The sequence below is a fragment of the Prionailurus bengalensis genome, chromosome D3, assembly GCF_016509475.1.
Source record: "Prionailurus bengalensis isolate Pbe53 chromosome D3, Fcat_Pben_1.1_paternal_pri, whole genome shotgun sequence".
NCBI classification, from domain to species: domain Eukaryota; kingdom Metazoa; phylum Chordata; class Mammalia; order Carnivora; family Felidae; genus Prionailurus; species Prionailurus bengalensis.
In genome coordinates, this window is record NC_057356.1 from 5,538,911 (window position 1) to 5,565,275 (window position 26,365).

The 26,365-nt window shown below is 61.2% G+C and overlaps 1 protein-coding gene across 39 annotated transcripts in view; it reads left to right on the plus strand.

The window, feature by feature from the left end:
* The window catches only part of NCOR2 (nuclear receptor corepressor 2), a 211,871-nt gene that overhangs the window by 38,614 nt on the left and 146,892 nt on the right, over positions 1 to 26,365 (plus strand). For 36 of the 39 annotated variants that reach the window (XM_043557333.1, XM_043557331.1, XM_043557336.1 and 33 more), the window contains one exon: positions 25,931 to 26,145. In XM_043557333.1, coding sequence (XP_043413268.1) covers positions 26,041 to 26,145 — 105 coding nt within the window. In that variant the 5' untranslated portion in view covers positions 25,931 to 26,040. Of the gene's footprint in view, positions 1 to 6,298; positions 6,598 to 25,930; positions 26,146 to 26,365 lie in introns of those variants that run through there. The other 3 variants (XM_043557326.1, XM_043557338.1, XM_043557340.1) reach the window with 1 other exon arrangement.

Here is a 26,365-nt window from a genome sequence, read left to right on the forward strand (position 1 = left end):
TGAGGAGGCCTGCACGGCTGGAACAGAGCCAGGGGCACCAGAACAGTTCTCTGGATCTGAGGCTGTTCTACAGACCGTGGGGGTGGGGTGCTTTTCACGTTGAAGGCAGAAATCAAGTTTAATGGCTTTTGTGTCTCCCTTTTTGTTCTTTTGCTCATCGATTAATTTATATTTACTGGGCACATGGAATGTTCCGGACGTTTGTAGGCCACTGGGATCAAAACGATGGGAAGGTCAGGCATCGTCCATGCCTTTGAGGAGTTTAGTGTCCAGAGGGAGGGTGTCAGTTAAAAGGTGGCACCGAGGTAGTAAGGTTATCCCTGGGGTTTAAGGAGGGCTGAACGTGTCTGTGATCAGGACAGGCCTTCTTGGACAAGGGTCAATGGAGAGGAGACCAGAAGGTAATTCATTAGGGCTCCTGAGTCGTGGTGGGGCCACACTCTGGCTGGTTTGGGCCACAGGGAGAGTTGATGGGTACTCAGGGTAGGACAAGTTCAGGCATGGCTGGATCCAGCGCCTCAAACCATGCCTGGGGAGTGGACTCTGTCTCCGTTTCTGCTTCCTTCTGCGTGGGCCTTGTTTACAGGCAGGTGTATGCCACCAGCACAGCCAGCCAAGGGGAAGGAGTCACCCGGAGCCCCCGGAGCGTCCCTCCTTTCTCTTGCTCATTATCCTTGCCACGTGAGACCTTGGACACTCGTTGAGTTATTTTCAACAGCATCGGGGAGGTGGTCGAGGTGGGGGCGAGGGGCGCCCCAAACTCAGATAGGGTCAAAGAAGGGCAAGAGGCAACAGGGAGGGGTGGGGATTGTGGCTAACGGGCCCGCGGACATTCTGGTTGCTCCCCTCAGAGAAGCTAGAAATCTGGATTTTATAAGCAGTGCCCTAATTTTTTAAAAAACATCGTGTGTGCCAGAAAGAGCTTCCCTGTTGGCCACAGCTGGCTGTCGTCATTTCGTGGCCTCCGTTCTCAGCGATGACTTTTATCTCAAAGTATTTTGCCCTCTGTGATCTGGGCGGAATATCCCGTGGAGGCTTGGGAAGTCACGTTTAACGCCTCTGGAGATCCCATTTCCAACAGTCGGGGCCCAAGGCCGCGGCAGTCTCCCCTGGAGCCCTCCGGTGGAGTTGCCATGTTCGGAGAGACGGAAATCCTAGCGGTTAGTGACCTAGACTCGGGCACGGCATTCCCCGTGTTTTAGGCTTTGCCGCTTGTAGCTTCGCGCCCTGGGGCAGGTCACTTCCCCCCTGTCCCTGGGTTTCCCCGGCCGTAACGGGTCAGTGGTTTGCCCTAGGATCGCTGTGAGACGTAAAGGAGCACCCTGAAGCCTGTTCGCCCAACGCCTGGCGTGCCGGGAGCGTGTGTCCTCCTGGGCTGGTATTATCTGTCCTTCCCAGTTTGGGTCCTGCGATCCAGCTGGCGGTGGCCGGGAGCGTTCCTGGACACCTCCTCCTTCCTCTGCTGCCCGGGGTGTGGGCTCCCGGGGCCCCAGCGCAGGCGGCCATCTGCCTCCTGCCTCCTGCCCCTGCCCCAGCCGTCCCTGCCAGTTGCCCTGTGCCCTCTGCTGCAGGATGGCACCACGTTCGGACGTGAGTCTTGAGTGAGCCCTTAGCCCTGCCCACCGCCAGCTCCCAGCCGCTGCGGGTAGAGGGGTGGCCGCACACAGGAAAATCCAATCCAATCGGGAGAAGAGCCGTAGAGGACAGTTTGGTGCTTGTAGCCGACGTAGCTTCTGCACTTGGCTGAAGGGATGGGCAAAGGAGGGTCCGGGCCTGCTGTGGCCCGTCAAGGAGGTCCCTTTCCTGCCAGCCTCCTGTGAGTGACTGATAGGTACCTGTCTCAGGGAAGGGGGGTCACGGTTGCTCGCGGTCTGTTTTTAGGCCGGGAGAGGGCTGGCCGCGGGGTCCCCGTGGGGACGGTTTCCTCGAGATGCCCACGTGCCTGTCCCCACGGCACTAAGCACTTGGTGCGGCCGAATTGAGTCTTGATGATGCAGGGGGTTGAGTTGTGTCCATCTGGAACCCGTGACCGTGACCTCGTTTGGCCGGAGGGTCTTGGCAGATGCGATCGAGTTAAGCATCTTGGGGCGCCTGGGTGGTTCGGTCGGTGAAGCATCCGACTCTTGATATCGGCTCAGGTCGTGAGCTCATGGTTTGTGAGATTGAGCCGTGCCGATGGGGCGGAGCCTGCTTGGGATTCTTGCTCCCCCCCCCCTCTGTGCGCCCCCACCCCCATCAAAGTAAATAAATTGTAAAAAAAATTAAAAGAAAGATCAAGCATCTGTAGATGAGATCGTCCTAGATTAGGATGATGACCAGAGTTCCGGGTTTAAGAGAAGACGCGCAGAGAAGAAGGCCGTGTGTAGAGGAACAGAGAACACAGGCCGGGGACCGCCTGGGGCCACCGGAAGCCGGACGAGGCAAGGTAGCATCCTCCCTGGAGCCTTCAGCGGGGACGAATCGCTGCTGACACCTTGATTTCTGGCTGCCAGGCTCCAGAGCCGAGAGAGAAGAAATTGCTTTTGCTTTGAGAGTCCTCTCCCTGGTTTGGAGTAGTTTGGTTCGGCGGCCCTGGGAAAGTGATGCGGTTTTGCGAGTTTTATTTTCATCCCTCCTAACATTTAAAGACCTGTTTGTGGCCTTCAAGGCCTTGCACAGTCTGTCCCCTTTGACACAGCTGACCGCCACCGCCACGCTGGCCTCCTGGCCCCAGGGCCTTTGCCCTGGCTGTCTCCTCCGCCTGGCACACTGTTTCCTGAGACGCTTCCACATCCGACTTTCTTCTCCAGCCAGGCCACTGTCGAAGTGCCACCACATCAGACGCCAGCCCGTCCACGGCAGCTGCCGTTAACTTGAATCGCATCGTGTCTTTATCTGCCGTTGACTCCTGACCTCTTCCCGCGTCAGCCCCACGAGGGCGGGGATCCTTGTCTTCAACCCTGCTGTGTCCCCAGTGACCACTGCAGACAGTAGGGGCTTAATAAATGTTTGTTGGATGGGGGACGGCCCCAGGCCTGGGGTCAGGGACTCTTGACGCTCAAAGTTAGTAAACTGGGCCGGAATGGTGGTCGTTCAACCAAGCCATCTTTTTTGATTTAGTTTGAACCGAGGCAACATGCACATCCTGTGAAATTAACCGCTTTAAAGTGCACAGTTCGTTAGTTTTTCATTCACAAGCAGTGCCTTACAACCCACACCTCCGTCTAGTTCTAAAATATTTTCATCTCCCCAAAGGAGACCCAGAACCCATTAGCAGTCACCCCCTCTGTCCCCTCCCCGCAGCCCTTGGCGACCACCTGCTCTCCGTCTCTGCGGATCTGTCTGTTCTGGAAATTTCCTATCAGTGGAATCCCACAACGTGTGACCTTTTGCGCCTGGCTTCGCGCACTCAGCGTCATGTTTTCGAGGCTCCTCGGTGCCGGAGCAGGGTGTCGGTGCCTCGTTCCTTTTTTATGGCCGCATCGTATCGCGCTGTGTGGATGATCGTTGACGAACCCGTCTTGGCAGTGGCTGCTCAGATGAGGGACCGAGGCCGCCCGGGGAGGCGTAGTCACTTACCGCCTGGGTCTTGGGGCGCTGGGGTGTGGGATAGCAGAGGAAGGTGGAAACAGGCTCCCGTTCCTAGCTTATGCTCTTTCTTTCTCTTTCCCCAACCCTGCCCCAATGGGGAGGGAGGGGGTGGGGGTCCCTTTCACTGGGGCTGGACCCCGTGGTTCTCTGAGCCCCCCAAAGGGTGTGGTTTCTCTTGACCCTGAGAGAGGCAGCAGGCAGAGTGCTCCCATTTCACAGCTGAGCACACTGATGCCTGCAGAAAGAAGCAGGGGCCTTGCCTCAGGCTGACGGCCCCTCCTGCCTGCACTCGGGGACCCCTCTGGCTCTCGACCCATGCCTCCGTGGTCTCCACCAAAGCGTGACCCCGTAAAGCCTTCATTGATCTTTCCCGATGTACAGACTTTGCCCGGCAGACGGGTTCCCGGAGATGGTCTCGGCCGGAGGCTTGGAGGGCAAGGCGTTCCTTTGCGGGGTAGTCGACCTCATGCTGCCCTATTCTGAACTCCTAGAAGGAGCCACATGTCCCCCTTGCTGGTTTTTGATGATTTTCCGCGTTCGTGAAGTCACTCAACAAGCCGTGTGCGGCCCAGCTTCTTGGGGGTGGGGGAGTGGGGACATCCAAGAAGTGACCGTGGGGGGTGCCTGGGTGGCTCAGTCAGTTAAGCAGCTGACTTCGGCTCAGGTCATGAGGTCGTGGTTCGCGGGTTCAAGCCCCGCTTAGGGCTCTGTGCGGACGGCTCGGAGCCTGGAGCCTGTTTCGGATTCTGTGTCTCCCTCTCTCTCTCTTCCTCCCCTGCTCGTTGTCTGTCTCTCTCAAAAATAAATAAACCTTAAAAAAAAAGAAAAAGAAAAAAGAAGTGACCGTGGAATGACACAGCCCAGCGTTGAACCTGCCCCAAGCATGAATAGCTCTGGTGGGGGTGTGGATAAGTCCCTCCTGGTTCCAGGCCAGCTTCTGCGAAGGTCTGGACGCAGGTCTGTGTCCAAAACAAACAGAAAAGAACAAAAGGCACCCTGAGTCCTGCCTTTGCCGCTTCAGACTCTGCTTCCTGGCCCCGCTTTGTTGGGGCTGGTTTCTCCCGTTCCTGAGTCTTGTGGTCGGACTGTTGGAGTGAGAAGAGCCAGTAGGCAGGCGACGGCACCCGGATCTGGGGGCTAAAAGTGCGGCTTGGTGCCGCCAGCTTTTCTGTGGGGCTCAGTTTCCCCATCTGTAAGGCTTCCCCACCGGGGCTTTCAGGACAGGTCCCAGCAGCTTCGGAAATACTCTTCGGGGTGTTTTCTTGGGAAAGGCGGGAGGGGGAGTTGACAAAAGTCAACAACATATGGCCTCTGTGGGGCCTCCTCCCTGGTCTCCTGGCAGCCGCTCTGGTCCCCAGCCTGGTCCAGTGGCCACGGACCTTCGTCGCCTGCAAATCTGATCTGCCCCAGACCCTCTCGTGGCTCCTTGTACCACGTGGCAGGGTGAATGTGGGCCGGGCTCGGCCACGTTCCAGCTGTGTGATCTGGGGCAAGCTGCTTAACCTCTCTGGGCTCCTTTCCTCCTCTGTATTTTGGGGTTCAAAAGCACACCTGCCTTTTTTCGTGCCCCTGTGGGGACAGACGGGTTCACAGGTGAAGCGCATTTTCACGGCGCTGGGCGCATGGCATGATGAGTACTAGCATTTTCTTGCCGTGATTACTCTCGGGAGCCTTTCCAGTCTTGGGAATGGAGTGACTTGCCCGGAGTCTTTGTGACCCACTTCCTCTTCCACTCCTGTTACCCCCTGACCTCATCTTCTGACTCTGCCTCGCTCCACACAAGCCTTCTCTCTGCCTCTGCAACGCATCGAACGCGGTCCGGCCTCCAGTCCGTGCCCCCTGCCCTGCATCCCCGGGGGACCCCTTGTCGTCACTCGGGATGCCGGAGTCCTGGTTGCTGGGGGCAGGGGCGTGAATCTGGAGACCCCGGGGTGCGGGTGGGGGTGGGGGGGATCCTGCGGCTCGGAGCCCTGTGGGAAGCAGAGCTGAGCCTGCCCCTGCTGCAGATGGGAAGTTGACATCCAGAGGAGCTCAGACTTGTCTCTGACTCCCGCGGCCGGTTGCAGCCAAGGGTCAGAGCCCTGGCTGACCACCAGAGCATCCACTTTGGCGTGTGCGTGCGTGTGCGTGCGGTTGGCTGTCTTTTCTCACCCTCCAGGGTGGTCACCGAGATGCCCCTCGTTGGGGATACCAACGCGAGGGGGTCGTGTTTGCTTTTCCTGAGATTACACGCAGGGCAGAGCCTGCCCCGCGGCCACCGTGTCACCCCCGGGGGCCCGGGGAGGAGGAGGAGGCGGCGGCGGCCGGTCGGGCTGGGAGGAAGCGGGTTAAAGTAGGAGAATTCGGGCCTGGAGCTCGCTTTCGCCGCCGAGGAGGGAATAGTGAAGAGGTTTTTCTACCGAGCTATAAAAAGGCCTCCCGGCGTTTCAGCTCCTGAGTGTCGGCTGGAAGCCCGCCAGGGTTACCATGGCGATGAGGAATTATTACTTACTGCCAAGGCTGGGAGAAAAAACTCGTACTTTTGGCTTGCAAACAAGAGGAGTGGACCTTATGTAATTCTCTGTGTTTATAGGCCCGGAGCGGCGGGAGGCGAGGAGGGACGGCGGAGGCCCCGACACCGAGTTTTGGCCCCGGCCCGGGGGTCGGGCGGTGGGGCCTCTGGTGGGCCTGGGGGGGGGGGGTGGCGGCGGGCCAGGGGGGGCCGGGGTGGGGGGCCGGGCCTGGCCTTGGGGCCTCCCCAGCCCCGGGGAGGAGGGGGGGCGCCCGTAGTCTCGCGGGAAGGCGGGCGGCCGCTCCCCGTGTCAGTCCTGGAGGCAGGATGGCTTTGATGTTGGACGCGGAGTATCTTCTGGAAGCCAGCAGAACAGTCGGTGTGTGTGGACTCCACTGACCCACTTGCTGGCGCATTTTACTTCTTTCTTTCCCTTTTTCTTTTCTTTTCCTTTTTTTTTTTTTTTTTTTCCGTGGGAGAGTTACTTCAAGTTGTGTTTGGAGCTGACGTGAGTGAAAGGCTGGTCATGTGCTCGGGTAAGAGAAGTTTCTGGGCTTGGCGGTGGGTGGGCAGGGAGACGCGGTGCGGCCGGGTCACGGCGGAGGAAGGGGGGGGCGGGCGAAGAGCGGGAGCCGTCGTCTGGGGGGCCGCGGGGCTCGCCGGATGGAACTCGGTCGCGCCCCGGCCGTGGTGGTCCGGGGGTGGCGCTCCGGAGGACGAAGAGCCGGCGGTCACAGTGGTCGGGAGTCGCTCTGGGCCGAGAGGCGGGTGGTGGGACGGGAAGGGCTTCTGGCCGCTGTGTGTCCGAGGGGGTGGACGCGCGCGCGCGCGCTCGTGTGTGTGTGTGTGTGTGTGTGTGTGTGTGTGTGTGTGAGTGTGCGTGTGGTGGGGCCCCGGCTGCTCTTGCGGAGCAGGGGTGCACGCGTCCTTGGGGGAGAGCGGCAGAGCCTGTGGCTCGGTTGCTCCCGGTGCTGTGGCTGCTGGGGCTGGTGGGGGGGGGGGGGGCGCTCGGGATCTGGGGGGGGCTCCCCCGCGGGCAGGGGACAGGGGAGGGGAGCCAGGTGCAGGCAGTGCTGCGGCTGTCCCGGCGCCCAGCTCCCACCGCGGTGGCGCTTGGCCGGGTGCCCACGTCTGGTTTGAAATCAGCGCCACCGGCCCAGGCTTGCCCAGGGACCTGGCAGCGAGGAGCCGGCATAAACACTGGAAAGTTGGAAGGGCTTCCTGAGCTCACAAGGAGCCCTCAGTTGCAGGCACAGGGGATGAGGGAGCGATTTGTCCTGAGGTCTGGGTGAGCCAGGGCTGTCGGGAGGCAGTGGCACGTCTCGTCGGGGGCCGGAGCTGAGGCCGGGGTGGGCTGGCTTCCCAGACGGCATCGCTCGTCTTGCCACTGACTCGACGTTGACTCCCGGTTCTATCCTCTCTTAACGCCGGGTGGCCTTGCCTCACCTGCGCGAGCCTCCGTTTCCTTGTCGGGCTGAGCTGAGGGACAGCTGTGGCCTCCTGGTTTCTTCGGGGGGGGGGGGGGGGCGGGCCGCCAGGGTTCACGTCCCTGTTGAACACTTCCTGGCTGTGAGGCTCGGTTTTCTCATGGCAAATGGACGCTGCGTCTGTCTCTACCCCAGAGGTGGTCGTGTGTGGCTTACGGAGGGGGGGCTAATAAGTGGTCCCTGGGCCACACCCCCGTGGAAGCTGTGACAGTGTGCAGGTTGTTGAACCCCCATTGTCTTGTCCATACGGTGTGAGTGCCTTGCGGGGCGGGGGGGGCGGGTGCCTGGGAAAAAGCCAGGACTGGCCTGCGCAGGGCCCCTGTGGGCTGGAGTCGGGGAGGGGGGGGCTCCGTTAGCCTAGACCATAAACTTGGATTTAAGTTAGCTCCACCTTGGTCTCCACTGATTTTTCTCTTCTTCCTTGTCCAGAACGTTTCTGTTTTGTAGACTTGGAAACTACGGTCCTCAGCCCTAGGCTCTGCTTGCATTTGGGCCTGGGCTGGGGTCCCCGGGGCTGTCCCAGCGCGTTCCGCCCCGTCCCGCCCCAAGTGTGGGCCGAGCACCCCAACTGCCCCGTGTGGCCTGGGGGTTGGGCGGGCAGGACTGGCTCTCCCGCCGAGGGTGGCAGTCATCCTGTGTGTGTAAGTGACACCGGATGCTGGGCCGGTGGCTGGCTCGGGGCCTCTCCTCCCGGGCCAGCAGGAGCCGGCGGGGAGTTCCCCGGGTGTCCAGGCCAGCTGCCCGCCGTCCGGTTGTCCTCAGGCCTCTCCTGGGGACCTCAGCCAAGGCCCCGGTAGCAGGGGAACCCACCAGTGTCCCCTTGCTGCCCCCAAGCCCTCTGCACCTACTTGGGTCTGCTGTAGCCGCCCTGCCCTGAGGGTCTCAGACACTTGACCCCCCTCCCACTTGCCCTGAGGTGCAGGTGCATGGAGCTAAACACACACTCACATGCACCCAGATGAGTGTGTGTAGAACCTGTGAGGTCTGAATAGTCCCTTTCCTGGTGATGCTGCTGGTCTCGAACGGCCGTTCTGTCGGGGCGACACCACTGGGGGAGGCTGGCTGAAGGGAGCACGGGGTCGCGCTGCATCGTTTCTTATGGCTGCGCACGAACCTACAGTGATCTAAAGACATAAGCAGCGTAGGCCGGGGCCAGGCCGTCCTGGGTTCGAATCCAGCCCTGCCTGTCGGCAGCTCTGTGAATTAGGGCAAGGGGCGTAGCCCCTCCAGGCCTCAGTTTCCTCGTAGCGTTTGGTGCTTCGGAGGGCTTGAGTGACGGTGAGGTGAGGTGATGCGCGCCGGGTGCCTAGAAAGGTGCCAGCAGCACGTGCTGTCGCCATGTGATCATCCCTGACGGGGTCGCCCCGTGCTAGCTTGTTCCGTGCCCGGATCAGCCGTGGGATGGGAGGCCGCTGTGTGATCCCCACTTCGCAGATGAGGAAACTGAGGCTCAGGCCAGGGGACCCAGCCAGGGGCACAGAGTTTGTAAGGGCTGGAGCTGGGACTCACCCCGGCCAGAGCCCGGGTGTGGAGGTTCTTCGGCTGAGTGGCCCCAGGGATGTTCCTTGCCCTCTCTGAGCCCTGATTCCCTCCTCCTTCTCTCCTCCCCTGCAGGCTGGGCTTGGAGGTTGGGATAGGGGATGGTGGCTGGGCTCATGAACCGTGGAAGCCAGAGAGCCCTGACCTCTGGGTCCTTTTCTTGTTTCCTGGGCCCTCCCGGAGCCTGCCCCCTCTCAGCCACCTCTGAGGCCTGTGGGTCACTCCTGTGACAGCCAAACTCACTTCCTCTCTGAGTAACTCTCTCCTCCTGGCTCTGTCCTCCGGCAGCATGGTTTCCTTTCTTGCTGTTCCCTGCGGTAGGTGCTGGCTTCTCTTGGACCCCTTCCCACCTCCCGCAGTGGTGAGAGGGCCTTCGGGGTGTAGCCCGCCCACCCTAGAGGGATGGGGGTATCCCGAGCTGGTGCTTAAGCATGAGAAATGCGTTGCTGTTCAGCCAAAGCTAATCCAAGGCTAGACGGGTCTCCAGAGGTGCCTGAGGGGGGGCTTGGAGGTTTTTTGTCTCCCTCACAGCTGACTGGTGACTCGGGCCTTCGGGCGCCCCGGGAGTGCCAGGGACGGCTTGCTCTTCTGCCTAAGGATTGGGAGGGGTCCCGACCATCCCGGGCTGGGGACCAGGGGGCACCGGCAGGGCCTGAACCGAGAGGGGCATCCACGGTCATGTCAAGCGGTGGAGGCGGTGTCTGGGGCTCGGGGGCACCAGTCATGGCTTCTTAGGGTCTCAGCTTCTGGGCTTTGCTGGGCAGAGCCTGGAGGCCAGGGAGGGGGGCTAAGTAGGGGGCTTTACGGTCTCATGAGCCTCTTGGCTGTTTCTTGGAAGCTCCAATCATGCTCCTGCCTCTGGACCTTTGTATTTCCTGTACCCTCACCCTTCAGAGTGGGGCCCCGACCTCCCCAAAGTCACTGCCATCGCTTCGTGCCATCATCACTTGGGATTTGTTGTATATTCATCGCCGTGTCCCCCCCCCCCCGCCCCCCACCGACCCCTTCACCCAGGATCTGTTCATCTTGGTCACTACTGTGTCCCCAGCACTGGACACATCTTAGGTGCTCAGCAGACACTCGTGCCTGACTCAGTGTCCCCCACAGGCTGTGGATGTGGGCCCGTCCCCTGGCGGTGAATGAGGCCTTTCTGGGGATGGATGGATACGCTTCAACTGTGTCTCCGGGTACGTCACCCCCCCCTCCCCCCGCCCAGGAATCTGGCTTGGGAGACTCAGGCCCAGGGCTGGAATTCACTTGAGTTCACCTCCCTTCGCCCCTGGAGTTCTGTATCTCTGTATCTGGGGGTTGAGAATGCCTTTTGGGGATTCGTGGAAAACTAGGGGCCTTTGAAAAGCAGTTCTGGTGTTTGTGTTCAAGAGGGCTCCACAGGAACACATCGGGCACCTCCAGAAGGTCTGGACCTCCTAGGTCAGAGAGGTGGAGGTCGTGAGCCAGGAAAGTGGGGGGCCTGACGGCATTGGGGTGCAGGGGAGGGGTGTTGACGGCATCAGTTTCAAGTCCTGACGGCTGACGGGGCAGGGTGACCATTGAGCACACTTTGTGGAGTTCTTCTAACGATCCTCTGAGGCACAGAGAGGGTAAGCACCTTGCCCAAAGACACACAGCTGCAGGCATACAGTATTAACTGGTAAATGGCATTTTGTATGCAGCCGTGGGAAGGGGCCCCCTCCCTCCTCTTCGAGATGTGAGGCCCGGAGATGCCCAAAGTCTTCTGGAAGGCCTGGCGTTGGTTTCTCAGTGTGGCTCACAAGCTAGAAGACTAGAGGAGCCGCCCCCCCACCCCCCTTCCTCCTAGTTGGGTATTTGCATGACAATGAGCCCTTTGTCCCTGGGTCCAGCCTCCTTCCCAGGCTAATAACATAATTCTCGGCCTATGATGTCATAATGGGCCCTTTCTGCTGGGGCTGGAGGCTGGGTGGGCAGCTGTGTGGGCTGGGCCCCGCCAGTAATAAATAGAGTCGTGATTATGGGGGGGGGTGGCGGACGCACTCTCCTTGCAGGACCTTGTGACATCCTTCGGGAGTGAGATTTGTTTCCATTTGACACAGAAGCAAACAGATTGCGTTTGTTCAGCTCCCCGGCTGAACCACTGTGCGCCTCGTCTTGGCCTGTGAAATGGGGGTGAGTCATCCGTGGCTGGCCCTCTCTCGGAGGCGTAGGTGTGAGAGTCCCTCGCTTCCTGTAAACGTGAGGGAGGCCCTTGTGCCCAGCGGCCCCGTGGCAGGACCGCTCAGAGAAAGTGGGCCCGAACCCCGGGCCCGGGGCCCGGCAGGGAGCGAGCTCGCCATCGGTGGGCAACGTCAGGAAAGGCCGGGGCCTGCGCAGTGGGCTGAATGGCAGCCCCCCCCCCTCCCAAAAAAGAGATTCGCACGCGTTCATGCCCGTGTCCTCTAAATGGGACCTGCTTCGGAAAAAGGGTCTTTGCAGACGTGTCTTGAGATGAGGTCATTTGGATTCCCCGAGCGAGCCCTGTGTCAGCGACCAGTGTCCTTGTGAGGGACGGAAGAGAGAGCACAGAGGATGGCTGTGTGAAGACAGGCAGAGACCGCAGTGATGTGGCCAGAAGCTGGAGGAGGCCGGAGGGATCCTCCCCGGGCGCCTTCGGAGGGAGCATGGCCTGCCCACGCCTTGATGTTGGACACCGGGCCTCCGGAGCTGGGAGAGAATAAATTTCCGTTGTAAGCCACCTGGATTGTGGTCATTTGTTACAGCAGCCCTAGAAGCTCATAGGGCCAGGGACCCCCACCCTTCCGCGTCCCAGGCCGAGGGGCCAGGACCTAGTGAGGTCTCCTCCCCGTCGGAGGAGTCCGGAACCCGCCTCCCTCGCCCAGAACCCAAATCACAGACCCCGGAGCTTGCCTGTTGCCTGCTGCCAGCCGTCCTTCCCGCTCAGGCGTCCCTGCTAAGGAGGACGTGACCCAGGAGGCTGGAGGCTCCCCGGATTCCGTGCTGGGCCCTCCCCCCCAAGCCCCGAACACTCACTGCCCACATGCCTGGCCACTCACCCAGCACCTGGGTCACAGTCATCCCCCTCCCCCGCAAGCTGCCTTATTTGCCGGGTGCCCTTGACGGGGGGAGACCCTGAGGCCCAGAGCGGGCACGCAGCGGCCCCTTGGTGGTGACGGCCTCCGGAGCCCCAGCCACGGCTGATGGACGGGCCGGCATCGCGGCTTCCAGGAGGAAGGGATCAGGGCCCCGGGCCACAGTGAGAGCGGTGGGGGAGCCGGCGGTGTAAACGTGGATCAGTTCTTGGGGCGTGCTGGCCTGCTGTAGGCGACACCCCAGGATCTGACTGTAAGTCGACCCCTCCTCGGCCTCAGTTTCTCCATTTCCAAAGTGGCCTCCGAGCTTCGGCTCAGAGTCTGCAGGGATGCTGTCAGAGGGCTCATGGATTCAGCAAGCACTTACGGAGGGCCTGCGGCCACAGCAGGTGTGGATCCTGCCTTCACGGGCCTTACCTTTGGGGTTGTGGGGAGGTGGGAAGTAAGCAGCGGGGACCCTGGGAATGAGGATTCCGGGTCCCGATGAGGGACGTAGCAGAGCCAGGGGGCTGGGGTGGGGTTGAAGATGCTGCTCCCTTTTCCTTCCGGGACCCCGGGGTGGTGCTTTGCGGCTGGCCCGGGGGGCCGGCCCGGTTCACGTGGAGATGGCCACGGCCCATGAGTAGCGACTTGTGGTTGCCTCCAGCTGGCAGGACTTGGCCTGGACCCGTGAGCGGTGATGTTGGGTACAAGGCCTGTGAGGCCCCAACCGCAGCCTGATCAGGGAGAGGCAGAGGTGTCCCCCAGCCTGAGCTGGGAGGCTGGGGACACTGGCAGTGGATTCCCAGGACGTAATGGATAAGAGGTGGGTGCTGGAGAGGGCTAGCCTGGCAGGCAAGTGACTTAAGCTCTCTGCGCCTCAGTCTTGCCTCCAGGGATATGGCGACGGTGAAATAAACTGATGAGAGTGAGCACCGTGTTAGCAGTTAGCCACGGTGATGAGTGCACGGCGCTCACCTTGGGTCTGTTATCGTGACTGCTCAGGACCTGGGATCTGGAGGTGGAGTTGGCTCATCTTTCCATGGTCCTGTTCCTGCCTGTGGGACACCGAAGAGCCCTCTTTGCCCCCAGAGCCTCAGTCTCCCCATCTGCGAAATGGGAGCTGTAACCAACTTGTGGCTACATGGAGGTCGGAGAGAAAAGAGGATGGTGGGAGAAGTCCGTGCCCGTGGGGTCAGGGTCTCTACCTGCTCCTGGTTTGAGCCTTGGCCACCCTCCAGGCCGGGAAACAGGCTCCAGCAGGGATGGGGCCCAAGGTGTGTCTGTGGGTGCAGTCTGCAAGGCCTCCTGGCTTCGGACAATGCCCCTGTCTGAAAGAGGGGCCACGGCAGCTCTCCACCTCGGGATATTCCTCCAGAAGCCGAGGCCAGAGGCCAGAGGACGTTGTGGGTGGGGGCGTGCCTGCTGCTGGGGAGTGACCCAGATCTGAGTCAGCTAGGAAGGGGCAGGCTCTGTCCGCAAAGTGGCTGCCTGCCGGCTCCCCCGTTAGGGCCACTGATAGCTCAGGCCTGGCCAGGAGACTCTGTTTCTTCAGGGTGAGAGACCGCGTAGGCCTATCCCAGGCTCCTGTCCGGCCCCTTCCTCCTAGGCTGAATTTGTCCGGGGATCCCATCTATTTTCCTCTTGCTTCCTTCTGGCCGGCTTGGAAGATCTCCCTACCTGTACAGGTGAGGGGACCAGAGACTGCAGATCTGATTCCAGGGAGATTCATGGCTTCGAGCTGGGGTTTTCAGGGGGTCTCTGTCTTAGGTGTGTTGGTTGCAATTGGCAGACTCTCTGCTCCTCCTGCATTTAGCACAAAAGGATATCAGGGTGAGCTTCAGGCATGGTTGGATCCAGGGGCTCAGGTGACAAGGGGCTCCCCGTGTCCAATCCCTGGTAGCCTAAGACTAACGATCACAATTTAGCCCAGTGGAAGGTAAGCCTTGTTGTCCCCACTGTTACAACAGAAATCGTGGGAGTGAACTTTACGGGCTCAGCTTGAGAGTTAAGCCCTTCCCCAAACCAGTGACGGCGGCTGTGGTTCTGGTGGTGGCCCTGGTGGTGCTCCTGAGACTGTGCTCATTGGCCAGACCCGGGAGGCAGAGTCAGCCTCCCTCAGAGCCCAGAATCGAGGGGTCATAGCCCCAAGGACATAAGGGTACAGTTTGCAAGCAGCGGGTGCTGGGTGGGCGAAGACAACACCTGCTGGCCACGGCCGGCTCACTCCATGTGTTGGACATGAGCCAGCTCGGGGTCCCTGCCCAGCCCCCCTTTCACGGCCAGTGTGTCCTTTGGGGAGGGGGGGATGTTATTTAAGACTCACTGGGTAAGTGGGCCCAGCCCCTCCCACTCCCTGTTTTAATTAGGGGCCTCTCAGGTCCCCCTCCAAGCCATGTGGGAGGACATTCCTGCCTGTCACCGGCCTCCCCGCTCCCCAAGCTCCCCTGGGCTTTGCTGGGCCCTCTCTTGTGGTTTCCAGCTGACCACATGTCAGAAGCCACAGGTCACATCCTGGCAGCCCACGGGCTGTATTTGGATGTCAGACTGATTTATTGGGTTGGGTTTATGGTCCATGTTTTTGAAATAAAAACTGTAAATTGAGGGATGTCTCAAAGTCAGACTTTCTTTGCCCGAAAGAATTGGACGCTGTGATCCCCTGGGCCCCGTTCTCCAGGGGCCAGGATGCCCGCCTGGGGTTGAGCTGCGGCCACCCCCTGACACAGGCAGCCCCCACCTGCCCCTCTCCTCCGTGAGACTTCGGCCTGGCGTGGTATCCTCAGCCCTCCTCCCTGTTTCCGGCCTGGGACCTCTCCCCCCACCGGAGCCTGGTTAATCTTGCTCCCTCCGCGGACTGGTGATCGGATCCCAGAAGCGTGCTCCCGCTCCGGGCCCTGAGGCCTGTGTGCTCGCTCTCGTCTGCGGGCTCCTGGCTGCAGGGCCCGGAGGGCCTTTTGGGTTCTTGATCCTTGACACTCACTGATCAGCGAAAGCCCTCGGGGAAATCGCAGGGGCTGCTGTGATCCACATTTGAGCCTTGGAGGGAGCTGGTCGAAATGGGCCCTTCCCCCGCGGCCTGGCACCTGGGTGGCATTGGTGGAAGGTGGGGAGGGGGGATGATGCGAGGGGGGAGCTGCTGGGGGGCGGGGTGGGCTCCCAGCCCCGGGCGCCGCTGCTGGCGAAGCTATTCTTAGCAGCGGGAACATTTGTCCTCCTTCACACGTGGTGGAGGACGTCCCCAAGAGATCTGCCCCGAAATACTCAGGACGACCCCATAAATTCCTCAGAAAGCCGTCCTGGGGGGCCCAGCGTGCGTGGAGGCGGGACGGGAGGAGGCGTTTCCGGCAGCTGCGCGGCTGCGGACACGTTTGCCAGATGTTGCGCAGGGAAGTTTGTGGGAACCCGGAGTCTGCCGCGCGCGCCCCCTCGCCGCGGCCCCCTCCACCCTCCTCCGGGTCCTGGTGAGTGATGGGCGGAGCCGGCAGACGGTCAGCCCCTCCCTGTGTCCCCGTGGCTTTCGGGGGCCTTTCAACCCTCTCCTGACGCTGCCTGGGTTGGGGGCGACGTGGGCTACAGACAACGAGGCCTTGACTGTGGTCCCCCTCAGTGCCTGGCCGCGAGGGGCTGCTGCCCTGTGCCGGGACCCCTGGCAGGGCCTTGGGCGGCACCGGCTCTTCCACGGGGCCCCCAGGGCAGCGGAAGCCACCACAGAGGATACCAGCCCAGCTGGTTGCCTTGGCTAGCAACCAGGGAGGCCTCCCTGGAGGAGGTGTGCGCTTTGCTTCTGTTTTGTTTCTGTTATTACTTAATTTTTAAGTTGTGGTAAAATACACATCACAAAAACGTTCAAGTTTCGGGCATTTTTAAAGGGGCCATTACTCCCCATACCCCTTCCTCCAGGCCCTAGCCATCACCCCTCTACTCTCTGTCCCTAGGAGATGACTAGGCCGGGTGCCTCCTGTAAGCGCAATCGTACAGCGTTTTTGCCCCTTTGTGTGTCTGGCTCACTTCATTCAGCAGAATGTCCAGAGCAGTGATCTGTGGTCCATTGACTCCTTGGTTGTTGGTTCGTCGCCGTCCAGGCAGCGATGTGGACGGATCCGGGACCCCGAGCCCCGCAGCCTTTGCGATCCCGGCGCCCTGGATCCGTATGTGGTCGCCCCGCCCCCTGTGTGGACGAGCGCTCACTGCGAGCGGGTACCACGCTGAGCCCCGACACGGCTCGCCGAGTCAGGTCCCTGCTTCCCACTCTGTAGTCCGCTCTGTTCCAAGCCCCCGGGGCAGAGGGTCGAGCGCTTTGCCCAGTCGCACAGCTGGTGCCAGCGTCCCCCCCCCCCGTCCCCCTCCCCCCCACTGCCCAGACACCCGCTTCTTCTCTGGTTTCCCCCTCTTCCCCTCTGCAGAAAAAATTGCTGTTTGGAAGGCCAGATGGAAAACACGTCCCTCCCGGGGCGCTCAGAACCTAATGAGGAAGAGCCAGGAAAAATCCAGCGTAATGTTTGTGAAATACCCAAGAGGGAGGGCGCGTCTCCAGGCAAGGGTTCTCGTAGGGGACCCTGTGACCTGGCGTGCGGGAGGGTTTGTCATGACTGTGGCTTCTCTCTCTCTCTCTTCCTTTTAAAATTAAGAGGGGGAAGGGGAAGGGAGTCCAGGAGGAAGCGATTTTGAGCAGATCTGGCTATGGTGGGGGAGCAGGGCTGGGCGGCCGAGCTGGCCACAGCCCAGTGGACGCGAATGTACCAACTAAATCGGAGACCGAAACGGGCCTCCTCGGTGGCACTCTTCTGCTCACTTCGGAGGGTGTGTGGGGCTGGACCAGGGTGCCTTCTGGCTGCATGACCTTGGGTGAGTGAGTTCACCTCTCTGAGCCTCGGTTTCCTGATCTGTTGAATGGGGCAGTCATGTTCGGTGAGGGAAATCGGAGCCTTCCTCTGGGCGGGTGCCCGAAGAATGCCACCTGTAGAACCACAGACTCTCAGGCGGGTCTGAGGACCCCGGGAGGGCACCAGGCAGCATCTGGAGGCGGTGGAAATTCTAGCCGCGGCTGGGGATCCCTTTCAGGGGAGGTGCGAGCTGGCGCAGGTTGCCTGGGGTGTGTTCGGTACCAGGCTTCTGGTTTTCCCTGGAAGGTTGGCGCGGGCTGTGGCCAGTCCAGGGCTCTCTGTCCTCGGACCTGGTCCCCCGTGTGGACCAGCGGCAGCTTTTGTCCCCACGACCCTCGCTGTTGTTCCCCTGAAGCGTCAGAAGTGGGCTCAGCTCAGGCCACTGCCCATCTCACCGGATGCCTGGACCCCATGCTCATCCCCCCTCGAGAAGCTCTCTGTCTGCTCTGTGTTTGGGCGCGGGTCCCCCCAGGCCTGCATACCCTCCTAACTAGGGCCTTGCTCTGCCATTTGGTCAGTTCACTTCACCCAGCCTCGATTTGCTCATCTGCAGCATGGGGATCGTAACAGTACCTGCCCGGTGACTGATATTGCCATCGTCATTGTGGCTAACTCGTCCCCACCCCGTGTTTCTAGTAGCCGAGAGTACTTGAGCCATAGCCCTCGTTTTGGGGACTCTTCTGTGGGTGTTGAGCTGTTGAGAGATCTCTTCTCGATGAATCTTTGCACCTGTCCCTCCCTGTTCTGATTCTGGAGTTGGAGACTGGAGGCGGTTTTCCCCAGGGTCCTCTGTGCCCAGCAGGCTGGCACTTGGGGGGCAGTTGTGCAGGCTTGGGGATTCTGGGGGGGTGGTGGTGCTCATGTGTGTCTCCCACAGTGGCTGGCGGGGAGCCTGATGTAGGCGTATTTGTGGAATAAAGGCACGCTGGGCTCTGTGGACAGTGGCACAGTTAAATTGATGTCCGTCTGGGGCGCCTGGGTGGCCCCGTCAGTTAAGCGTCCGACTTCGGCTCAGGTCATGATCTCGCGCTCCGTGAGTTCGAGCCCCGCGTCGGGTTCTGTGCTGGCAGCTCGGAGGCTGGAGCCCGCTTCGGGTTCTGTGTCTCCCTTGCTCTCTGCCCCTCCCCCACTCGCACTCTCTCTCTCTCAAAAATAAACACTAACGAAAATGAAATTGATGTCCATCTGTCCGTCCGTCATTCCTCCATCCATGCTCCCCCCTCGCTCTCCCCTTCCTCCCTCCCTCTTTCTTCTACCCCCCACCCACTCCTCCTCCCCCCTCCATCCGTCTTCTGTTGAGTACCTGGGGTGAAGAGGTGCTTTCTGTGTTGGGACAAGGCTGTCACTGGTTGGCAGGAGTTTTTGTCCAGCTGGTCCACTGCTGTGACCGCCCCCCGCCCCCAGTGCCTCATTGGCCAGAATGAGGCAGAGACCCCCGTTTGGGATGGGCTTGTCTTGGCTGGTCTCCATTTAGGGCTGGGCGGGTGGCATTTCTGAGGGCAGTGCTCTGAGCTGAGCCGTACGTGACTTTGGGCCACTCAGGGGTGCTGCTCTTTGGGCAGAGCCATGAGCAGGCCGTGGTTGGGTCCCTGGCTCCTCCTTGGGGCGGAGAGGTCGTGTCAGGGGCAAGGGGGCCAGTTTTACTCCTGCTGGATAGGGACCTGTGTTCTAGGGGACCCTGAATGGTGGCTTTAATCGCGTTAGGATTCCAGGTGGGTTACTCCCCGACGGTGGGCACAGCTGAAGTTTCCTTTAACACAGGGGCACGAGGAGCAGGCTTGGTACAGGAGACCCCGAACATCACCCCTGCCCAGAGGGTGGCGTCTTCCTTTCTCGTTCGGAGTGAAAGCCTGTGTGACCTCACAGGGGCCTTGCTCACTCCACTCTTGCCATCCGGGCCCCCCGGCCATTCCCTCCCCACCTCAGGGCCTTTGCACTGTCTGCTCCGTCTGCCTGGAGCAGCTTCCCTAGACATCCGCATGCTTCCTTTCTCCCCTCTCCCTCCTTCTCCGTGCCCGCCCCGCCGCCAGCCATCCCCTGCCTACCCTCCTCATGCTTCTCGTTTTCCCCACACCGCAGACACCTCCCAACATTCCTGTAATTACTCCGGTCTGGCTTGCTAGAATGGCAGCTCTGTGAAGGCAGGGCTCTGGGGTCTTTTACTCGCGGCCGCGTCTCAGCACCTGCCCACAAAGGTTCCTGTAATCATGGTTGACGGCGGGGAGCTGCAGGGACTCTGGCTTCACCCCCCTGCCCTCGTGGGCCGGGCAGGCTCCTCTGGGCTCACCGGGGCCGCCTCCCACGGGGCTCTCTGTGTCCCAGGGCTCAGCTGAGAGCCGGATCCCTGAGCAAGGAGGCCCTGTGGAAGGTGGAGCTGGTACTTGGCCGGCTCCCCATTTTCCCGGCACGCCAGAAACTAGAAACTCAAGGCGTAAACAGTCCGCTTCGTTCTAGCTGGCGTTTCTGCCACCTCTTAACGTCACATCCCAGAACAGCCTCGGTGCTCACGTCCCCCGTGCTGGCTTCCGGGGCTCCGTGCTCCCGGGGCCAGGCTGTTTCTGCTCGGTACATATCTGTTGGATCCTCCTGTGTGCCAGGCTCCGGATTATGGCAGTGGGCCGAGCAAATGTGCGTCGAGCACCTACCGTATCGGGTTAAATGCGCGTCTCCCCCCGTAATTCATGTCCACCTGGAAGCTGGGAACATGATCTTATTTGGAAAGCGGGTCTTGGCAGATGTGATTAGTTAAGATGAGGTCACAACTGGATGAGGGTGGGCCCTGAATCCAATGACTGGGGTCCTTCTTGGGGGAGGACCAGCAGAGAGGTGGCCGCAAGCCAAGGGATGCCCGGGGCTACTCGCTGCTGGACGAGTCCGGAAGGATCCCCCCCACCCCGACCCGGAGCCTCGGGGGAGGAGCGTGGCCCTGACCCACACCTTGATTTGGGACTTCCGGCTTCCAGAACGGTGAGAGAATGCATTTCTGTTGTTTTCAGCCCTTCCTTTTTTTTTTTTTTTTTTTTTAACATTTAATTATTTTTGAGAGACCGAGCGTGAGCGGGGGAGGGGCAGAGAGAGAGGGAGACCGAGAATCTGAAGTAGGCTCCAGGCTCTGAGCTGTCCACCCAGAGCCCGACGCGGGGCTCGAACCCACAGACCATGAGATCATGACCTGAGCCGAAGGCGGATGCTCAGCCGACCGGGCCCCCCCCAGGCGCCCCTCCACCATCCTGTTTGTGGTGCATTGTTCACCCAGGTTCCGGGAAGCTAGCGCACCTCTGTGTGCCAGGCCCTTGCAGGGGAACCGCCAGTGGAGCCAAACATTTGTCCAGTAGCTGCTGAGCGGTCCCACGCCCTTCTGGAGGCTGAAGAGCAGTGGCGAGGAAGGCCACGGTGTTCCCAGTGCATCACTGTCTCTCCAGCCCGGACAGGCCGGCAGGGGCGGGGGTACGAGAGACCAGGTCCCCTGTGTGGGGCTTGTGGCTTCTCCGAGCACCCTGGAGGGTTCTGGAGGGTTCTGGCGAGCGCGCGCGTGTGTGCACATGTTGGGGGCTTCTCTCCCGCTGACAGCTGAGTTTTCATTCTGAGGCTCCCCCACCTGCCACGGGTTCTGACGTCGGTGCCCACTAGTTGCGGGAAAGTCTCAGGCATTGGGTGGCGCAGACAGCTGGCCTTTCGTCTTCTCCAGAGCCTGGGCTCAGGTCGGAAGGCTCCCAGGCACCTTAACGAGCACCCTGCACGTCCGTCCCCCGCCCGCTCTCGGAGCCGTCCCGGCCCCGACCTGCTGTAATCCGCCCTCCCCGGAGCTGAAGCGGGCCGCACGCGGCACGGAAAATCTATGGAATGTGCCTCAGTGGGGCCTCAGCGTCCTGCCTGGGGCCGGAGAGGAATGTGGGGGCAGGAGGGCTCTGGCCTCACCTGGCGTTACTGGCACCTGCCTGGACAGGTTCCCTTGTTGAGCACCTGCTGTGTGCCAGGCGCACCGGTAGGCTCGTGGGATGCAGCGGGGGCAAGGCAGACAAAACCCACAGCGGTGAGCTTCCTCCTGCAGATTTGGGCGGAAAGCCACGCGGTGGATGGAACACGGGCTGTGAGGTCAGGATTGTGGGGAGCGGCCCCGTGGGGCCCGCAGGGCTCTCTGGTGGGCCACTGAGTGGCCCCTGCTGGGTGCTGCCTCTGGGGCAGGTGCAGTAGAGGGCCACCCTGGGGCCCCTGTGCTGTTTGTGGGTGGTCCCCACCGTGGACCATTCGTGCCGGGCCCCATGCAGGACCGGAGTTCTTGGCCCTCCTCTGCCTGGCTCGGCAGCCCTAGTGCCCTGGTTTGTGGCTTGGACGTGCGAGGCCCAGACTGGGGCTTTGGGGCTCGGAAGTATCCCACGCTACCTGGCTCAGCCATTTCTTAGCCCCGCTTGAGGGCCGTCTCGTCTCCTCCGAGCCCTGCCCTTGCTGAGTTTGCCTCATTGAGCGCCTGCTGTTTACCAGGCGTGATGGCATTGCTTCCCAAGCATGCCATCCTGCTGGCAGGCTGGTGGAGCAGGAATTCTGGATGTGTACCTGAGGAAACTGAGGCTCAGAGGTGTGAGGCTTCCCGCCTGACGAGGGGACAGAGGGTCCCCGTCCCCGGGAGGCCACTTGGCCTCTTCCACCCCAGGGTGGAGCTCCTTCCCGACTTCCCTGGGCTGTGCCTGCTTCTCCTTCTCTGGTGCTGCCGCTCTGATCCGGCCAGCGTCGTCTCTTGCTTGGATGCCCGCAGGAGCCCCGAGGTCTCCCGGCTCTCTGTGGCGCCTGCTTATAAAACACACTGACTTCGGCCCAGGTCACGATCTCGCGGTCCGTGAGTTCGAGCCCCGCGTCGGGCTCTGTGCGGACAGCTCGGAGCCTGGAGCCTGCTTCCGATTCTGTGTCTCCCTCTCTCTCTGCCCCTCCCCCACTCATGCTCTGCCTCTCTCTGTCTCTCAAAAATAAATAAATGTTAAATAAAAAATTAAAAAAAATAAAACACACTGACTCTTCATTTCCCCAACCACCGTCTGTGGCTCCTCAGAGCCCTTAGAACAGAACCCATCCTTGCCGTGGCCCGTGGGCCTTGAGTGACTGTCCCCCCCACCTGCCTCGTGCTCACTCAATCAGTTACTCAAGCACGAGGTGCCTGGTCTCACCTCTGGGCTCCTGTTTAGGTGGCCGCCACCGCCTGACTCCCCCCCCCCCTCCCCCCTCCGGCTGTCTTGTGCCCGCTCCGCTCCGGGAACTTCTCCCTTCTCCCCCTTCTCCCCGAGACCCCCTCGCCCTCCCCGAGGCTGGAGTAGCCTGAGCGTCCATCTCCGAGGTCACTGTTTGCTTTCTGCTCCCTGCTGCACCCCACTCCCACCCGGTCGGGGCACCGAGACCCTCGGCAGCTGGGCTCCGCCTCATTCACTCATGTGGGGCTCAGCGCGCAGCGGGGACCCCGAAGTTTCTGTCCATAAATGGATGCGTGCTACCCTCTCTTGACCCCGAAGCCACCAGATCCGCGGTGGTATTGGGGCCGCTGTGCCGACACTGGCTGCAGCCTCAATCGATCTTCAGAAGGCCTTCCAGCCCAGACCTGATCCGGGCACCCTGCTGAGTCCCCGGGGGGGGGGGGGGAGGGGTGTCTCCCTCACCCCTCTCCTACCCCCGTCTTTGATGGAGGTGCTTCCTAGTTTTCCTTGTCATTCACATTCAAACCTTGAGGAAGACATTTGTTTTTCCATTGACAGTGTTATGCAAATACTACCTGTGTCGAATTTGAACACATTTCCATCCCCGCGTGGAGAGCCCGGGTGCCCGTTAGCAGTCACTGCCCACGCCCTCGGCCCTGGCGGCCACCAGTCCGTTTCGGGTCTCTATGGGGTTGCCTATTCCGGATACTTCCTGTAAGGGGACTCCCACACCAGCCGGCCTTTTGTGACCGCCTCCTTTCACGCGGCGTGATGTTTTCACACCCGCGGTGTGGCTGTGTCAGTAGTTCATTTCTTTTTGTGACTCAGTCGCGTTCCACCGTGTGGATGGACCACAGTTTGTTTATCCGTTCGTCTGTTGATGGACTCTTGGGCAGTGTCCACCCCTTGGCTGTTGTGAATAGTGCAGCTCTGAACGTTCGTATACATGTATTTGTTCGAGTCCCCGTTTTCAGTTCTTTTGGGAACGTGCCCGGGACTGGAATTGCTGGGTCATTGGGTAATTCTGTGTTTAACTTTTGGAGGAACCACCAAAATGTTTTCCTAAAAAAAAAAAAAAAAAAAAAAAAATTTTTTTTTTTTTTTTGAGCTGGCAAGAAATGTGACTGAGGTTGGGAGGGGTGGAAATTGGGTTTATTAAACAAGCTCGTGGTGAATGGAAGGGGGCACCCAGAGTCCCTTGGCTTTGGGGACAACCTAGACGTGAGGGCACGGGGCCAGAGAGTGCCAGGGTGACCTGTTGATGGCTGAGGCCCCTTGAGCTTGGCAGCCGACACACCGTGAGTCTTGAGGGAATGGGAACCCGGCCAGACCCTGGCCTTGGTGTGAGGAGGGTGGGGTGCCGCTGAGGGCTCTCCAGGGCTGGTTTGGAAAGGTGTCACCTCCCCGGCTTCTGGAGCCCACGTGCACTGCGCGCGTGAGCATCTGGCAGAGGCCTGCCATCTCCAGTTGGCGTCTTGTTAGGCAAAGGAAGTTAGGAAAGCTGTGGGTAAATCGACTTCTTTGCCGCCTTATGCAATGCAAAATCAAACAGCCATTTGGAAGCTCCCCCACTGCGCTTGGAGGAGGGGCGACCAGTGGGAGCCTCTCCCTGCCGAGGTGCTGGCCTCAGCTCCTCGGAGAGCCCAGAGAGAAAGCAGAACGGAATTTGCGTGACCAGGATCCACTGGGCTCCAAGATGGATGGGAGCAATGGGAATTCTGGAACGGGGTCCGGAAGTGGCCACACCTGCCCCTCTCCCCAGGCCGGTTTCTTGTCTCTGGGCTATCGGACAGATGTCACGTTGCCCTCGGTGGGAACTGGCAGGGCAGCCCCCCCCCCCCCCCCGCCCCCCCCATCAGAGCGTCACTGTCACTAGGCTGGAGCCACTGCAGACAGTACTAGGGGAAGTGATACTAACAGCGTCTGTTAGCTGAGCAGGATTTGGTCCCGTGTTTATAAAAATTACAGGGCACATCCTGTCTCGGTGGCTGGGAAAAGCCCACGTGGGCAACTTGCTGAGGTGCCCGTAGGTGCATTGATCTGTGACTCCTTCCTTCCCTGGCTGAGTCAGACTTCTGGTGGCAAGCGACAGAAACCCAGGTTGGGCCGGCGAAGGCCAAGCACGCGGCCGTCTCCGCTCTCCTAAGCGAGCGAGCAGGCTTCGCCTTCAGGCCTGGCTGTCATCGGGACCCCGCCGCGCTCCCTCCGCCCTTCCGCTCTGGCTTCCTGCCGGCCGGCGTCGTTGCTCGGCGGGCATCTGCCGTGAGGTGGCCCCCGGAACCGCAGGCTTTCGAGCTCCTGGTTCCGGGCCAAGCTGGTTCCTCCAGCCAGAGTCTCAAGACTGCCTCTCATTGGCCTAGTTTGGGCCGCGGGCGCATCCCTCGACCAATCCCTGGCCCCGGGGATGCAGGACTTGCATTGGCCAGGCCCGGGTCACGTGACTACTTCCCGAGCGCCGGTGGGAGGCCGGAGGATGGTTCCAGAAAGGAAGGTCACATCTACAGTGGCGGGAAAGATGGGGGTGGGGAGGGGGACGCCACCAGAGCCTCAGATGGGGGTCTCGTGCCTCCTCTGACCACCGCGACCTCAGCCCTCCGTCCCAGTTCGAGACGGCCACGGGGCCCATCGCCAGGGGAGGGGCCCGGCGTCTTCCCGTGGGGAAGGACAGTTGTGAACCTGGGGCAGGGCGAGGAGGGGCGTCGTGAGATGCAGCCCCAGCCTTGCCCGGCGCACCGGGGCGTCCAGGTGCCAGGCCCCTGCGCCATCTTGGATTTTTCTAGCGGGGGGTGGGGCTGCACGTGCGGGGCCGGGGCAGGGGGGAGGGGTCGTGGCCGTGGCCGTGGCCGTGCCCGGCTCTCACCGTGGGCGTGGGCAGGCGGCCCAGGGGTGGGGGGATGGAGGCCCCCCCCCCGAGATTTCTGGGCAAAGGCAGCTTCTGACTAGGGGCCTCCTGGCGCCCTTGAGTCCTTTCTTCCTCCCGAGACTCAGTTTCCCCAGCTCTAAAAGCACGGGGCTGCTTCTTGAGATTTTTTTCCAGCCTGGACATGGGTGTTTTCTGTCCCATGGAAGGTACAGTTTATCCGTTCCCCCCGCCCCGGCTCTTGTCTGGGTCCTTAGCTGTTTCCCCAGCGCGGCCCCCGGCTGCCCAGTCCCCCCACTCCCAGCTCTGCTCCTGCATGGGGTCATGCGGAGGCCCAGGCAGGCCCGGCCTTGCCCGGGGTCACGCTGTGACCCGTGTCCTGCCCGAGCTGACCTTGCCCACCGTGGCCAGGGACGCAACCTTGAACCTCACCCTGGCGGTGCCTCTCAGGAGAGGCCCCCAGCTGCCTGCCTGAACTGGGTGCTTTCCGAGAACTTTGCCCTGGTGACTCGGAAATCTGCAGGGGGCCGTGGGGTGAGGTCGGGTGGGCCGTGGGGGCTCGGGACCCTTCGGGGAATGGTGGGGCAGTATTCACAGGGTTGGGGTTCCCGTGCCTGCTGAGCCAGGGCCTTGGTCGTGGGTGGGGGGCGTGTCTGGCCTGGTCTGTGGCTCGGGGGTCCCCCAGAAGCCGTGTTGCCACCTCCTGCTGTCGGTGGGCAGGAAGCGCCCAGCGGCTTGGAGGAGGAGGAGGGTCAGGAGGACCTGTGTGCTTGCTTTTCCTCAGGGACCAAAGGAACTATTAGGGGGCCCCACCAGGGTCCTTGGAGGGGACACTGTCCCGTGGCTGAGCTTGTTTCTTTTCTGGTTTTTTCTCAGGTTCCTGTGACAGGGTGGCCCGTGAGCAGATGAGGAGGACTGGCTTTTAACCTTGGTGGCCATCGAGAGGGAGATTGTTGGGGCCCAAGAGCCCCCAGACGCTCGCCGCCATGTCGGGGTCCACGCAGCCTGTGGCGCAGACGTGGAGGGCCACCGAGCCCCGCTACCCGCCCCATGGCATTTCTTACCCTGTGCAGATCGCCCGGCCCCACACGGTGAGTAAGGGGGGGGGGTGTATGCCCGGGCCCACCTTTGGGGCCTTCTCTCCCCGAGTCCCCGTGAGGGCTGGTGTGGCTCTGACGGGGTCCAGCCAGGGCTCACTGGGTCCCCTGAGGGGAGTTGGGGTGTCACGGCAGGGACCACTGGCCTCTGGACGTTCTGGTAAAATCTCTCAGCTCCTGCTCTGGGGGGGGGGTGATGGAGACCGGGGCCAGG